Here is a 17504-nt window from a genome sequence, read left to right as displayed (position 1 = left end):
CATTATTATTATTATTATTATTATTATTATTATTATTATTATTATTATTATTATTATTATTATTTCCTTAGTTTAAATCATATTTGGCCGAAGCCATTAGCAAAAGGAAAAGAAAGAAGCCTAGCTTATATGAATACACAAATATATACTATAAACATGACATATATATATTATAAACATGACACATCATTAACTTAGATAAGCACTAAAACTTTCTTCATGCTCAATTAAAACCAGCCACCAAGCCAAGAACCAAGAGAAAGAAAGAACGTGAAACCATGAATGCTTCCATGGAACCGTGATCATCACTAAAGCTTTTGGCATGTAAATCACTAGAAACATGTGAAGTATATGACTAATTCAATAACAAAAATTTTGTAAGGGAACTGAAGCGATTAGCTGTGGATTCTTCTATCCACTATTTTTTCTAGTATATGAAAATGAAAGTATAAAAGTAACTATCATTGTATTTATCACTTTCACCTAAAATGTGACTAACAATACAGATTTGCAAACGAAGATAACTTTGAATGCAATTATGAATTCTATTTTCCAACTCGATTTAGTATCATACCTGTAATGATTCTCATGTCTCTTAGATATCACATTGTTAGAGAAATCCTAGAAGCTGTCAGAGTAAAGGATCGTCAACAAGATCGTTAACTATGCTCCAACCTCGGATTGTTGGTGAAGAACATCGATTTCTTGAGATTCGTAACTCTAATAAAAAATCTAATCTGATAAAAGTGTTCGTATCCTTTTTCTTTATATGTTGGTGTTATTTTTGTCCGGTAGAAGTTGACGGTGACGTAGCTCTTCTTTTCATTTGAGTTCGGCCAATTGAAGTTCTAGGAGGCACAGGCGATTTCTGACGTTTTCTTCTTCAGCAGTTTGATCAAAAATTTTTTTTTTGAAATTTGCGTTGACTTTGATTTCGTATGAAAGTAGGGGATTTATTTTTAAACTTAAATATTTTAATTTAAAAATACCTAAAAAATTTATTGAATAATTGCAAATAATTCATAAGTGTGTAGTATTACTAATTGATGAGGATTTGTTGATTTGTGGTTGTGAATGGTATTTAATTGGTGTTGTTTGTTAAATTGAAACATGAATTGAATTTGGATTGAGATTGTGTTGTTGCTGAAATTTTTAGTCAGATTAATTTCTTGGTTTGGTTGTTTATCTGAGATTTATTTGATGATAGTGGGCTCTATTACAAACTGGTTTGGAAATTGTTGTTAATTGAATATGCTAGCTTGATTGGATATTGTTGTATTGAATGTTAAAGTGAACTGTTGGTTACTAAACTAAAATAAAGTAGGTTGATTATTGAGAAAATGATGGAGTTCGAAGAGGTGTTGAAGTCTAATTTTTAAGATGATGTTTTGTCCGAGTTTTTGTAAAGGTATACAAAAAAGTGATTTTGTTTTGAAAACCTGATTTAAATATGTATTTACGTTGAGAAGAAAACTGTATTAAAAATATGATTTACAGGCTTATTTCTTAAAATGATTTGGCATTGGATTTGGAATGTCTGATTTATCAAGGATTATCTTTGAGAATAAAAAATAATTTAGTTGGGATCTTGGAAAGGTGACATAGTCCGAATTTTAGAAGAAATGCTGCCAAATTTTTATAGAACTCTAAAACTTTATTTAAAATGTTATTTAAAAATAAATTTGATTTAATAATATTATTTGATTTCTATTTATTACTAATAGAGTTTTGTTTTCAATTCGATTTATTAAGAAAAGTATAATATTTTAGATTTAATCTTTCAAGAAGAGATTTTGCTTTAAGTTATGTATTGAGTTCGGTATGATAAAAAAAGAAAAGAAGAAAAAGGAAAAGTAAAAGAAAGAGAGATAATGAAAAGAATCTCTGTCACAAGAGAGCAAAGAACAAAGATTAAAGGCATATATTAATTAAAGGAATGTCTGCCACAGGAGAGCAGATGTGATATTGTTTGGGCCTTAGTGCCAAATATAAAGTAGGGACGCCCACACATTGAGAACTGTTTTCCAGATGTACGCTTATTGATTTGGAAAGTCACACTGTATGTGGCAAAACTGTACGACTTAAAGTCACACTGTATGCGGCCTAGCCGTACGACTTATAAGTACACTGTATGCATCTGGAAAGTCGTATTTGGGATTTGTGTTCAGGTAATGTCGGGAGCGGGTAGGCAACCGACACATGAGCTCATGGCATGCGTTAGGGATAGACATGCATCATGTTGTTTGCACATTTGCATTTGATTGCGCTTGCTTGTCTTATTTCTTTGTGATTGTGATGTTTGTCTTGTTGTGACTTGCTTGTACATTGAATTGAATCTCTTACTTGTACTATTTATTTGTGAATGTATTAAAGTGATTACAAATTGACATTTGATTGAGGATTAACTATGTGGCTGAGAGACGGGTAATGTGACTAGTTTTTATATTTAAAACTTGTTTTGAGTTTAGAGATTTTAAAAAGAGGTAATTAGTTAGCTAAAGTAGAACCAAGAGTATTTTCAAAGGGTTTGATAAAAATATAGTTTTATTAAGTAAAGTTAATTATTTGCACTTTATTTCATTACTTTTACGGCATTCCCATTCCCTGCTGAGAACGTGCGGTTTGTTCTCACGCCAAAATTTTCTACCCTTTCAGTGACACATGTTCGAAGACTCAACTTGAAACTGCGGACGGTTATTAGTTTTATTTGAGTTAAGTTATGAGTTGAGTTTCTTTTATAGAATTTTTTTGCCTTTGTTATTTAGATTTTATTTTATACAGAGGAATAGAAATTGTATTCGAGCTTTATATTAAATTTATTTGCATAGCGCTTATTATTATTAGTAATTATGTGAATATTAGTGTTTGAAGATATCTTGATATATGATTTTAGTTAATAAAAACAAGATTTTTTCTGGAATTTTCTCAAAAAATTAAACGTGATATCGATGTAAAGGCTCAATAGTAAATTTATAATAAAGAAAATCAGGTCCGTAACACGTTACTTTTGGTACGATCATGACGTGCTAGAAGTTAGGGTGTTACATTAATCATAGACTATTATATATCATTGGAAAGCTCTAGAAGTTAGCTTTCTAGTGCCATTGATACTGCGTGAATTTCTTCTCTATAGCCCAAATTATGCTCATTGGAGTGTGAAGAGGCCTGGGTTGACAGCATCCATAAATTCTCTCTACACTTGTCTTCAATTCTTGGTTCCTCCTTGTGCTTTTATTTCTCTTTTCCTAACATTTTTCTTCAAGAATAATGAAACTAAGAAAATCAAAGTGCTAATAAAACAACTTTGAAAATCATATAATTATCAAGAAAAAGTCATAAGTTTTCTATAAGAAATGCCAATGAAAAGTATTTAAGATGCTCATGCATCAGTGATAGATCTCCGTGATTGGGGCCAGTAGGGGATATAGTTCGTGAACTTTCCCACCTTGGGTGGCCAACTAGGGGCAGTGTGTTTGAAGTGCTCTTTTGGGGTGTCTTTGGGCGGGGGGTTACCTCGAGGTGTCGTGCGGCCATTTATTGGCTGCCATAACTTGGCTTACCTATTCGTCGTTTTTGTATTCCCTAGCGACATTCTGGATTTCATGCATGGTCCGAACCGGTTTGGTCATGAGTTGCTTATGGAAGTCTTCATTCATGAGCCCATTAATTAGACAGAGGCTGGCCACAGAATCTGTGAGCTCGTCGACTGTTAGGCACTCGTTGTTGAACCTATCGAGGTACTTCCTCGTGGGCTCGTCTTGCCGTTACGTGACTTCAAGCAGGCTGGTCAAGTGTTTTACTTTTGCAATTCTAGCAGTGAACTGTGCCATGAACTTCTTGGATGTATCATCAAAACTGGCAATTAAGCCGTTCGAAAGAGCATTAAACCACTTGATTACCGGGCCGACCAAGGTAACCGAAAAAGCCTTGCATCGAATCCTGGCCTTAAAAGCCGTTAGGTGTTCTTGGGAGTCTTTGGTACCGTCATACTTCATATCGGTTGGTTTGTCAAAACCCTTTAGTAACTTGGCCTTTAGGATCCTCTCAGTGAACGGGGTGGCTCCCATTATCATGTGCTCACTCCTTGTTTGTTTAGAGTCTTGTTGGTGTCTTCTATCTTCGTCGTCATAATGGCACTCTGATTCCTAGAAAACACTACGATTCTAGTGTTTTCTGTGACGCCAGCCGGGCGATCTTTTGTTCTTGGTTTCTCGCCGTGATTGGCTCTTGAAGGTTGCTTGACTTGCATGTTCTAGGTGGTATTGTTCTTTGGAAGCAACTCGACCCTCTAGGGTTTATACTATCTGGTAGAGTTCTTGGATTATTTGGATCGCTTTCTCTCCTAGGTCGTCGGTTGTTTTGGTTTTATCTAGCTGACAGTCGTCTTCTCTTGGTCGTTTTCCTATTAGGAGTTGGCTGGCGGTGCACGGTATTGGTTATCCTCCCGTGAATTGGTGGAGAAATGTCGTTTCGAGGCTCGTGCGTTGGATTTGGTGGGTTTGATTTGTGGAGATGGTTTGAGGATCGCTCCTCAAATTCTTCCCTCATGTTGCCAAGACTTGGCAAGTCCCAATAGATGGCGCTAATGTACAAGACATCGCTAGTATGGATTGTGAGATAGATCGGAGGAACTCACCGATTTTAGGTGGTAACAAGATTGGATCTTCTTAAAGTGGTGACAGTAGTATTTGTAAAGACACTCTGATATTCAAATCAAAATGGATCTCAGAAATATATATAAGGGTTAGAAATATGTAACATACTTGAGAAATATAAAAGGTATATAATTGAATTTTGTTATCTTATTTTATCTTATTGATTAAGATAAAAGAGATATTTGATTATTAAATATTAATTAAGAGTGTGAGACTACCGAATCGATTTAGACCTGTAAAAGGCCGAAATCTAGATAATTAAGTTAAAAACTGCTCTGATAAGAGACTCAAAAATTGAATTTGAAACAGTAAATAATTGTATAAAATTGTCTCTTAAATTTTGTATCTAATAAAATAAATTGAATTTGAAACGGTAAATAATTGTATAAAATTGTCTCTTAAATTTTGTATCTAATAAAATAAATAATATATGTATTTTTTTTTTCATACCCATCCAGGAACACACACGAACCTAACCACGGGTATGAATCAAACTCGGGGTGACTGTACCCGAGACAAACAGCTTTGCCACTACAACACCTGCCTTCGGCCACATGTACATGTGCTGTAAGCCAATAATGCCCCCATAGGGGACTCACGGAGTTATTTAACCTAAATATTTAGACCCAGATCCAAGCTAGAACTAACCCGATTTCACTGACCCACGAACACCGCCGCTTTCTATTTTACTCAGAAAAAAGAACAGCTAAGAAATCCCTACCCTACCCTCCGTCTCCTCCAAAACTACATCTCCCACTCTTATTTGGTCTGCTCCGCTCTGCATCTGCTCTGCTGCTTCCGCTGCCTCCGCAAGGTGCTAAGTTTACTTTATTACATTTTCCCCCAAAACATTTCCACTGTTGACTTCATCTCCTTGCATGTGGATTTTCGGGAAAACTAATGTCTTGGTTCATACGCATTTCTTGAACGTATTGGTTGCTTTCAATTTCTAGCTTCAAGCTATTCCCTGAATTCCCATTATATTATTATTATTATTATTATTATTATTATTATTATTATTATTTTGGTAAATTTCTTCCCAGTTGCCGCTTTCGTATTAGGTCAGATTTTATCTGTTATTTCAGTTTTGTTACTCATTTAATCATCTTGCTATTGGAGACCGGAGAGAAGTCTGTAGAGCTTGTGTTTGCGCGTTTGAATTTTTTTATTATTATAATTAAGTTGTAGAGCAGGGTTTAACACTTTTTTTATGTTACTTTTGAGGTAATTATTATATTGAAGCATTGTTTACTTGCAAGTGTTTAAAAATTGTTTCCTTGGGCATTTGCAAAGTTTAGGATTGAAACAATGATCCAACCTCCTATTTGTGCATTGCTTGTGTATTGACATTTGACAAGTCTGTTTGTGGTATCAAATTATCTTCAAATCTTACCTTTTGTTTGTGATTTGTTAGTTGGCATTGATGCTTATATTTCCAAGTTACACCGAAACTGCAGGGTTTAGTAGACTGTGAGGAGCATAGCTATTTTTGGAGGCTGGTGGGCTTTTGGAAGATTTCTTTCCTTTATGGATTTAATGTTGGTCTGCCTGGTCTTAGGGCAGTTAAATTAAATTCAAATCCTTTGTTATTGCTCTTGGCTGTAGAACCTGCGTTTAGGTTTCAATCTTGTACTACCGATGGACTGCAATAAAGAAGAGGCCATGAGGGCCAAGGATATTGCTCAAATGAAGATGAAAAACAGGGATTTTACAGGGGCCCGCAAATTTGCTCTTAAGGCTCAAAAGTTATATCCTCATCTGGAGAATCTAGCTCAAATGATAAGTGTATGTGATGTCCACTGCTCTGCCGAGCAGAAATTGTTTGGCAATGAGATGGATTGGTATGGAATTCTTCAACTTGAGCAGACAGCTAGTGATGAAACAATTAAGAAGCACTACAGGAAATTTGCCCTCCTACTTCATCCTGACAAAAACAATTTTGTTGGTGCAGAAGCTGCTTTTAAGCTGATTGGGGAAGCTCAAAGGGTGCTCTTAGACAAAGATAAACGATATCAGCATGACATGAAACGTGGAGTTCCAGTCAACAAAACTGCTTCATCATGTCATAATCAGCAGAAGGCTTATACAAATTCTAATTCTTCGGTGAAAACAAATGTCAGACACAATTTTACAAACTCAAGTCATCGTCAGCAGCAATCCAGGCAGACAGCACAGCAGGGACCAAACAATAGCCGCCAAACCTTTTGGACTAGCTGTCCATTTTGCAAAGTGAAGTATCAGTATTACAAAGAAGTTTTAAATAAATCTCTTCGCTGTCAAAATTGCCACAAGCCTTTCATTGCATTTAATGTGGATAAGCAACGCACTTCACGAGCAAATGATTCAAGTCGGCCAGAGTCTGGACAACATAAAGATGATCAGCATCATGGTACTTCCAAGGAAGGTCCTAGAGCTCAAGGAAATTTGCATTCTGAGCGGTCTAATACAGAAACTTTTGAGAAAAAGGGCTCTGCTAACGTCTCTGGAAAGACCAATGGAAATAAAAAGAGGAAGCAGATGGAGGAGTCAAGTGAAAGTCATAGTGAAATTCATGACGAGGTCAGAGGAAAACAAGCAGCGGGAGGCTCTAAGGAGATGGATGAAAATTCAGAGCATTCTTATCCAGATTTAACCTCCAAAGCAAAATATCATCCAAATGTTTACTTATATCCTGATGCAGAGTTCAATGACTTTGACATGTTCAAGAGAAAAGGATGTTTTGTTGCTGGGCAGATTTGGGCTATTTATGATACAGCAGATGGCATGCCTAGATTCTATGCTTTAATCAGAAATGTTCTCTCTCCTGGATTCAAGATCAAGATAATGTGGTTTGAGCCACATCCAGATGACAATGATGAAATCAACTGGGTAAATGAGGATTTGCCTGTAGCTTGTGGTAAGTATAAACCTGGTAGAACTGACATCACTGAAGATCATTTGATGTTCTCTTATATGGTTTCTTTTGAAAACATTTGCGGCAATACTTTTAAAGTGTATCCTAGAAAGGGAGAAATTTGGGCTCTATATAAAAATTGGGATATCAAATGGTACATGGATGTTGAATCACATCAGCAGTATGAATTTGAGCTTGTTGAAATTTTGTCAGATTATGCTGACGGTGTTGGTTTATTTGTTGCATATTTGTTTAAGTTGAAAGGTTTTGTAAGTCTCTTCTGTCGAAGTATGAAGGCAAGTAACTGCTCACTTCAAATTCCGCCAGCAGAGCTATACAGATTCTCTCACAGGGTTCCATCTTTCAAGATGAACGGTGAAAAAGGTGTAAATGTTCCTAAAGGAACTTATGAACTTGATCCTGCATGTTTGCCGATGAACATTGAAGAGATTGATGCTCCAGAAGGTTTGGATATGGAGATTGGTCATAGTTCATATGGAAGTGAGAATACAACACCTTTGATGACATCTGAGGATGTATCTGCAGGTAAGGTTAATTTGGAAAGAATCAATTTGATGAAGGAAACTAAGGATTCTGTTAATTATTCGGTCAACCCTCGTGCTCCCATAGCTTCTACCTCAGAAGCTATTGAAGTCCCGGAGTCTTTGTTGTTTGATTTTGAAGCTGGGAGGTCTTTTGAAAAGTTTCATGTCGGTCAGATTTGGGCATTTTACAGTGACGAGGATGGATTGCCGAAGTACTATGGTCAGATTATTAAGATCAAGACTAGCCCAGATGTGGAATTGAATGTTACTTGGCTTACTTGCTGCTGGCTTCCAGAAATTACTATTAGATGGGAAGATGAAGACATGCTTATTTCCTGTGGCAGATTTAAAATTAATCACACAGTTCAACAGAGTGTTTACAGCAATACCTCTTCTATTTCCCATCTTGTGCATGCTGATCCTGTTGGCGAGGGCGAATATTATGCCATCTTCCCAAGTAAAGGTGAAGTTTGGGCCATATATAAAACATGGTCAAGTAAAATCAAATGTTCTGACTTGAAAAATTGTGTGTATGACATAGTGGAAGTTCTTGGGGGAAACGATTTGTGGACAGAAGTTCGAGTTTTGGAGTTAGTCAGTGGTTTCAGTTCAGTTTTCAGGAGCCAATCAACTGTAGAATTGAGAATCCCGAGAGAAGAATTGCTCAGGCTCTCTCACCAAATCCCAGCTTTCAAACTGACAGAAGAGCATGGCAATTTGAGAGGCTTTTGGCAAGTTGATCCAGGGGCTCTACCAAGCCACTTCAGCTCAAAATAGAAAGGAGCTACGAAATAGTTCTATTGTGTTCATAAATCAATGTATAGCCTGACATCATAGGCAATTTTGCAGACCATACTTTTTGTAACTAGAAGAAACTAATCCTAGTGCGAGTGAATGCAGTTTGTTGATATATCAGCACTATAGGTGTAATATTGGTCTTGTTTCGGCTACTCTCGAAGGAAGTTTGCAAGATGAAAACTGGATTGACCGGTTTAACCGGGAACCAGTCTTTTGGCCGGTCTGGTTGACTTTCCAAATTGTCTTGCAAAAAATCGGTTGAACTGGTAAACCGGTTAAATTCAGCCGATTTTTCGAAGGGATGGTTCACTCTTCTTGCAATCAAAACGGTGTCGTCGTTTAAAAAAAAATACAGAACACGAGCAACCCCCACCCTTTTCTCTCGCTCTCACTCAGGCAAGAAAAAGCCTAATCTGTCCCTCTCTTCAAAGAGCAGCCACCATCCCACTTCAGAGCTCAAACTTATTGCCGAACCTTCTCTCTCTGTATGAGTCTTATTTGTCGCTGCTTCTCCGCTCCTTGCTATGGGTCTCGACGCTTCTCCGCTCTTTGCCATGGGTCGTTGCCACTTCTCGCCTTCTCGCTATGCGTCGTTGTTGCTTCTCCCCTCCTCGCTGTTTTTGGTTGTTGCCCCTTCTTTGCTCCCTGCCAGTCTTGTCGCTGTCTTTCCGCTCTGCACCGTGTCTCTTCGTTGTTGCCTCTCTGCTTCGCGTGGTGTCTAGCAGTCACTGATGTTCTGCCCTCCGTCGAGTCTCAACCTCTCTCACTTTTTATAGTTTATTTCTATGGCCAAAATATTTAAATTTTCAACCCTCTAGTCTCAATTTCTAACTCTCTCCAACTCTATTCCTTTGAAACTTGAAATTTGTTCTAAATATGCATATGATGTATTATTGATGATTCTGTTGAGTTTTGAGATATTAATTTTTTGAATTTTTATTTGAATTTAGTCTGTTGATATTGAATTAATTTTGCTGAGATTGAGTTATAAATTTAATTTTTTTAGTTTAATTTATTAATTCTGCTTAGATTTATTTTTAAATCTAATTTGTTGTATTTATTTTGGTGATTTGTTATTTTGTTGTCAAACTCCGCCTATGTTACACTTGCGGTACATAGCCGGTTCTAAGCCCGGATAAAGGAGGAGGGTTGTGTTAAGTTTTCGGCAACCAACATAAAAATATAGCCGAATCCCTATGACATGAATCAAAGACATTATTGCGTTAAAGCTAGGTCGTTGCCCGGAAGCAACGCGTCATATGGCTCAAGTACGGTGTCAAAGCAAGAGCCGCTGCATCGGTGCCCGGATGTAGTGTTAAATGAGCAAGGGTTCTTGCGTTTTCGTGAACGGACAAGGGTAAATAAGCTAGTTCACAAAGTAAAAGGTAAAGGTCGAAGCGACAGAAGGTTGAGATTTGGGACATGGAACATAGGCACTCTAACAGGAAAGTCCATGGAGGTGGTGGACACCATGACAAGGAGGAAGATTAACATTATGTGCCTACAAGAAACGAAATGGGTTGATGCAAAGGCTAGGGAATTGGATACTTCTGGTTTCAAACTTTGGTATACAGGAAAGGTGAAGAATAGGAATGGGGTTGGAATAATTGTGGATAAGCAGTGGAAGAAGGACGTAGTGGATGTCAAGAGAGTGGGAGATCGGATCATCTCTATCAAACTTGTGGTGGAGGGAGGTGCTTTCCATGTGATTAGCGCCTATGCACCGCAAGTGGGTTCGGACGAACAACACAAGATAAGGTTTTGGGAGGATCTAGAGAGTTTGGTTCAAGGCATACCTTTGGGAGATAAGATTTTCTTAGGAGGAGATTTAAATGGCCATGTTGGGAGAGAAGTTACTGGATATGGGAGTATTCACGGAGGCCATTGTTTCGGGGTGATCAATGCCGAGGGTAAAACTATTTTGGACTTTTCTTCAACCTTTGATCTTCTCATCGCAAATACATGTTTTAAAAAGAGAGACGAACATCTTATAACCTATAAGAGTGGCATGACAAGCTCTCAAATCGACTTATTCTTGTTGAGGAGAGTCGACCGAAAATTTTGCATTAACTGTAAAATTATTCCGAGAGAGAGTTTGACAACACAACATAGGGTGCTCGTCATGGATTTTCGCGTTGAGCAAAAGTTGAGGAAAAGACATTATACGAAGAACCCAAGGACGAGGTGGTGGCGGATGAAAGGTGAGGAACAAAGAAACTTCCTAAGACGGGTAGGAGAAGAGGCAAAGTGGGATGGGAACGGAAGCGCGGAAGATATGTGGAGGAAGATGACAGAAGTTATTAGAAGAACAGCAAAAGAAAGTTTTGGTGAATCTAAAGGAATCGGACCAAGAGACAAGGAGTCCTGGTGGTGGAATGCGAGTATACAAGAAAAGATAAAGATAAAAAGGGAATGCTTTAAAAAGTGGTCTTTATGCCGCAATGCAGATAATTGGGAAAAATATAAGGCGGCTAAGAAAGAGACAAAATTGGCTGTAAGTGAAGCAAAAACAAGAGCATATGAGGGTCTCTACCAGTCTTTGGGCACAAAAGAAGGAGAAAAATGTATATATAGAATCGCAAAGAGTCGGAAAAGAAGAACGAGAGATTTGGATCAGGTTAAGTGCATAAAGGATAAGGATGGAGAGGTGTTGGCTCAAGAGGAGAAGATTAATGAAAGGTGGAAGAGTTACTTCTACGAGTTATTTAATGAGGGACAGAAGACTCTTCCGAGCCTTGGTCGATTATGCACAAGGGAAGAAGATCAAAACTTTGACTACTATCGAAGGATTCGAGACTTCGAGGTAAAAGAGGCTTTAAAGCAGATGAAAAATGGCAGGACAGTAGGACCTGATAATATCCCGATTGAGGTTTGGAAAGGTCTTGGAGAAAAAGGCATCAACTGATTAACCAAGCTTTTTAATGAGATTTTAAGGTCAAAGAAGATGCCTGATGAGTGGAGAAAGAGCACATTGGTACCTATCTACAAGAATAAAGGAGATATACAAAGTTGCGAAAACTATAGAGGGATTAAGCTTATGAGTCATACTATGAAGTTATGGGAAAGGGTGATAGAACGGAGGTTGAGAAAAGAGACACAAGTAACAGAGAATCGATTTGGATTTATGCTAGGAAGATCTACCACTGAAGCGATATATCTATTAAGAAGGATGATGGAGAGGTATCGTAGTAGTAAAAGGGACCTACATATGGTGTTTATTGATTTGGAAAAAGCGTATGATAGGGTACCAAGGGAGGTCTTATGAAAGGTTTTAGAAAAGAGGAGAGTAAGGATCGCATATATTCGGGCAATAAAAGACATGTATGATGGGGCCACAACTAGTGTGAAGACTCAAGGTGGTGTGACGGAAGAATTCCCTATTGGTATAGGATTACACCAGGGATCATCCTTAAGCCCATACCTTTTCACATTAGTCTTGGAAGTACTCACAGAGCACATCCAAGAGCCTGTGCCATGGTGTATGCTTTTTACCGATGATATCGTCCTTATGGGAGAGTCAAGGGAAGACCTAAATAAGAAGTTGGAGTTATTGAGAGAAGCTTTAGAAGTGTATGGTCTGCGCATAAGCTGTAGCAAGACGGAATATATGGAATGTAAGTTCAGTTTGAGAAGGGAAAACCCCAATATAGAGGTGAAGATTGGAGAAAACATCCTAGAAAAAGTTAAAAGTTTTAAGTATCTTGGGTGCATCATACAGGATAATGGAGAGATTGAACAGGATGTAAATCATAGGATCCAAGCAGGTTGGTCAAAATGGTGGAGTGCATCTGGTTTTATATGCGACAAAAAAGTGCCTTTAAAACTTAAAGGTAAATTCTATCGCACCGCTATAAGACCGGCTATGCTGTATGGTACGGAGTGTTGGGCGGCTAAAGGGGAGCACGAACATAAGCTGAGTGTGGCAGAGATGAAGATGTTGAGATGGATGAGTGGTCATACGCGATTGGATAAAATAAGGAATGAAGATATAAGGGAGAGAGTTGGAGTAGCACCCATTGTGGAAAAGATGGTTGAATCGCGTCTCAGGTGGTTTGGACATGTGAGAAGAAGACCGATAGAACATCCAGTCAGGAGGGTGGATGAGATGGAAGATGGACAAAGGGCGAAAGGTAGAGGAAGACCTAAGAAGACTATCCATGAGATGGTCAAACGAGATCTACATGTAAACGGTCTCTCTGTAGACATGATACATAATAGAGCACAATGACGTCCTTTGATTCATGTAGCCGACCCCACTTAGTAGGACAAAGCTTTGTTGTTGTTGTTTGTTGTTGTTGTTATTTTGTTGTCATTGATCCAAAACAAAAATATTGTCACAATTCTATATTGGATTTACTATATGGCTTCATATGATTTCGTTGAATTATGCTTATGATTCTTGTGTCGGATGCATGTTTTAGATGTTTTGAATTAATGACCTGATTGACTTGCAAAAATTCACATATGAAGAGTTGATCTTTTAATAAATTTTTTTTATATTTAATTAAATTGGTTTAATTACGGTTTGATTTTAGTTAAATTATTAAACCATTAAACTAATCATTTGACTGATTCAATGACTGGTTCAATTCTTGTAACATTAAAAGTTTGTTTGTCGCGGGTCAATTTATTGTAAAATTCATTTGTGGAGTTTGTAATTTGAGAAAGGTCCTTGAAACGCCAAAAATATCTATAAAAGATAAAAACGTAAAAGTTTTTTTGAAACCAAAATCATACAAGGCTATCTCCTTAAAAGTAAACTTTTGCACCAATGCTAACTGAAGTGGGATCTAACGTGACATGCAGGAGCCTTTGATCAATCACTTTTGGTCTGTTTTGCGAAAGGAAACAATCTTGTGTTTATCAGGTGAGTTTCTTTTGTAGTTATTTTTGTTGACATTTTTATCGGATAATTTTTTAAATAAATAAATTAAATACTTTCTTTACTAATATATGTAATTTGTCAGATATTTATTAATTTATGTAATATTTATTTTGCTTACCATGCAAATGCAAATGATATAAGTATAAACATTTTGCATAAACGAAATATAGATATACTTCGTTATTCCTACGAGATTGGACTATTAAATGATTAAAAAGATGTTTGTAGCACATTTTAAAACTATATTGATTTAATTTTATTTTTCAATTATTATTTGTATTACATCAATTTCGATAATACTTCCCCATTTAACTATAATCACATAAACTTATATTTTATTTTTTTTAGGTGTCTAGTAAAAATGACGGATTGATATCTGTAGGGGCATGTACCCTCCTTCGTCCCATCCCTATTTAAGAAAATTTCTCTCATTCTTACTTTATTTTCGTCATAGATCTCTATATAATTGTCCCTACGAAAAAGGTAGATATCCGCAAGTATGGAGTATCCATGTATATTACCTTTAAAAAATTTTAAAAAAATATTAAGACAAAATCATAACATAATCTAATAAAATTTAATAAAAATTAACATAATTTAACACAATTCAATCACAATGTAGCATAATTTAACATACATATTAAAAGAAAATAAAATAAAAATAATTTCTAACATATAAAATAATATAATTTATCTTAGTAAGTGAGAATATTATAATAAATTCTCATTTGCGAAAATTTAGAAGTCCTCATGATATCGATACCTCTATCTCCGTCTCCATTCTCATTTATTCACGGGGACGAGTCCCATCTCCATAGAAATTTTATGAATCTTCATTTACCTCCTAGTCGCAACAAATTCCAGCACGTACTTGCTTCGGCAGATTTTTTTATTTTTGCACACCCACTTACAAGCATAATCTCTATTCTTCGATTTATATCTCCCTCAATTTTCTTTCTTCATGTTTTTTCAACGGCTGCACATTACACCGTTTTTTGATGTAATTTTTTTAGATTCAGCACTTCATATTGCAAGTGATACATGCTTCAAATGTTCGTGATATGAAGAGTTCAAGTGTTATTTAAAAGACATTAGTTTATATTTTTAGAATATTTTAATTTAATTTATTGTATTTTGATTTTGTTTATTTAATTATTAAATTGGGCTTTATGTTTGTGGGCTAAAGATTTTCTAGAGTAGTCGTAATACAGAATGATTTAGAGGTTTGAAAACTCCTATTTTAGTTTTGTGATAAAATTATGATGTGGACAATTGAGGTTGAGGGGTGTGTTTGGATTTGCATTGGAGAAAAGCGAAGCTCGTTTGAATTTCTTGAACGCTTTATCTTCATGTTTGACAATATTTTTATCCTGTAAAAGCAGAAGTGATTTCTATCTTCAACCCACGTTTACCAAAAGTTAAAAATTTTAGCTTTTCTGTTGATCTCTTTACGTTGGATTGAACTTTATGTTCTATTACCAAGTATGTCCTTCATTATTCATATGTTTATTATTTTTTTATAATATTTTTTTCTAATACTCTCTTATACATATTATTATTTTTTATAAAACTTCTAGTTTTTTTATATGAGTTTTTTTACTGTTATTGTTATTTGTTTTTTGTATGGAATATTTTTTTTACTTTGTATTATGATTCTATTAATCCTATTAGAGTACTAAAGAATATTGATAGTACTAAAAAAATATTAAAATTTATTTAAATATTTAAAATAAAATTATAAGATAACATAAAATAATTATTTAAATTCATGTCATTTTCTGTGATTTTTCATCTAAAAGTGATTTTAAATAATATAATCCAAACAATATTTAGTTTACTATAATACATTTTGAATAAAAATGACCAAACATAAACCACGTTAATACCAACTCACTTTTGATCAAAATCAATTTTACAAAATCAGTTTTATACAAACCTCCATTTGTAAACGGTAATCCAAACACACACGAGGAGTCTCTCTTGTTGCATCGGAGAATTGAGTAGAAGGTTGAGGAGCCCCTTCGATTCAAATCATTTTATGGCGTTGACAAATTAGGTTGATGAGTCCTTTCTTGTTGCGTTAAGAATGGGGTAGAAAGTAGAGTGATTCTCTTTATATTCAATATCAATCTATCCTTTTTGTTTTTATTTTAATGACAATTTATATTTTCTATTCAATTTCAATTCATGTCTTATTTATCCTTTTATTTCTTTATCATTTAGTATCAGAGCTCAGGTATTAGATTAATTCATATTAATTTATATTTGTTCTTCTTTTATCATAAAAAAAAGAGTCTTTGTCGCGTCTTTCTTTAAGTTCTTATGTTCTTGTTTTCGTTTGTGTTTTATTATTGTTGATTTTATTGTTTAAAAAATAAAAAAAGCATATAGTGCAAAAAAAAAGAAAAAAATTCAAAAAGGGAAAGAAAAAAATAAAAAATGAAATTATCTTCCTTGTAATTACTGTCCTTTTTATATACTATTTTTTCACCTATAAGATTCGAGGGCTAATCTTTTTTGAAGAGGAGGAGAATGATACTGCTTCAAATGTTAGTGATATGAAGATTTTAAGTGTTATTTAGAAGATATTAGTTTATATTTTTAGAATGATTTAATTTAATTTGATATATTTTGATTTTTTTATTTAATTACTAGATTGGCATTATGTTTGTGGGCTCAAATATAGATTAATAAGAATTAATTTAATACCTGAGCTCTGATACCAAATGATAAAGAAATAATAGGATAAACAAGAGAAGAATTGAAGTTGAATATAAAAGATCAATTATAATTGAAATAAAAACAAAAATGATAGGTTGAAATTGAATACAAAGAGAATTACTCTACTTTCTACCCAATTTCTTGACGCAACAAGAAAGAGACTCCTCAACCTTTTACTCAATTCCCTAATGCAACAAGAGAGGGACTTCTTAACCTCAATTGTCTACATCATGATTTCATCAAAAAACCAAAAAAGGGATTTTCAAACCTCTAAATTATTTTGTATTATGACTACCCTAGTTTATGAGGTATTTATAAACTCTTATTATGTTAAAATATAGAAAACCCTGAGCTCATAAACATAAGGCACAATCTAGTAATTAAATAAACAAAATCAAAATACATCAAATTAAATTAAAATATTCTAAAAATATAAACTAATATCTTCTAAATAACACTTGTACTCTTCATATCATAAACATTTAAAACATGTATCATTCTCCACCTCTTCAAAAAATATTTGTCCTCGAATCTTATAGGTTAAAAAATAGTATATAAAAAGGACAATAATTACAAGAAAGATATTGTTTTTTTTCTTTCCCTTTTTGTATATTTTTTTCTTTTCTTTTCTTTTTTGCACTGTATGTTTTTTTTTAAACAATAAAATCAACAATAATGACAAAACAATAATGAAACACAAATAGAAATAAGAACACAAGAACTTAAAGAAAGATGCAATAGACACTAGACTCTTTCTTTTATGATTAAAGAAGAACAAATATAGACTAATAAGAATTAATCTAATACCTAAGCTTTGATACTAAATGATAAAGAAACAAAAGATAAACAAAAAGATAAGGATTCAAACTGAATAAAAAAAAATACATTCAAATTGAATAGAAACAAAAAGTATAGATTGAAATTGAGTACAAAGAGAATCATTTTACTTTCTACTCAATTTTTTGACGCAACAAAAAAGAGACTCCTCAACCTAACTTGTCAACACC

General features: G+C 34.8%; 1 protein-coding gene across 2 annotated transcripts; it reads left to right on the top strand.

Moving 5' to 3' along the window:
* Positions 1 to 5206: 5206 nt before the first annotated feature.
* LOC130982314 (uncharacterized) lies at positions 5207 to 9754 on the top strand. Of its 2 annotated transcripts, none has more exons than XM_057906278.1 (2): positions 5207 to 5469; positions 6113 to 9753. In XM_057906278.1, the coding sequence occupies exon 2, from the start codon at positions 6294 to 6296 to the stop codon at positions 8868 to 8870; it is 2577 nt and encodes an 858-aa protein (XP_057762261.1). In that variant the 5' UTR covers positions 5207 to 5469; positions 6113 to 6293; the 3' UTR covers positions 8871 to 9753. The 2 variants fall into 2 exon arrangements, with proteins under 2 accessions (XP_057762261.1, XP_057762262.1); XM_057906279.1 differs by lacking the exon at positions 5207 to 5469 and having other exon boundaries at positions 6361 to 6496; positions 6607 to 9754.
* The last annotated feature ends 7750 nt before the right edge of the window (positions 9755 to 17504 follow it).

This window comes from Arachis stenosperma, chromosome 5, assembly GCF_014773155.1.
Source record: "Arachis stenosperma cultivar V10309 chromosome 5, arast.V10309.gnm1.PFL2, whole genome shotgun sequence".
Taxonomy (NCBI): Eukaryota; Viridiplantae; Streptophyta; class Magnoliopsida; order Fabales; family Fabaceae; genus Arachis; species Arachis stenosperma.
Note: the sequence above shows the minus strand (reverse complement) of the source record. Positions and strands in the feature narration are given on the sequence as shown.

Coding starts and splice junctions, on each gene's coding strand:
- LOC130982314 (XM_057906278.1), top strand. CDS start 6,294: ATGGACTGCAATAAAGAAGAGGCCATGAGGGCCAAGGATATTGCTCAA.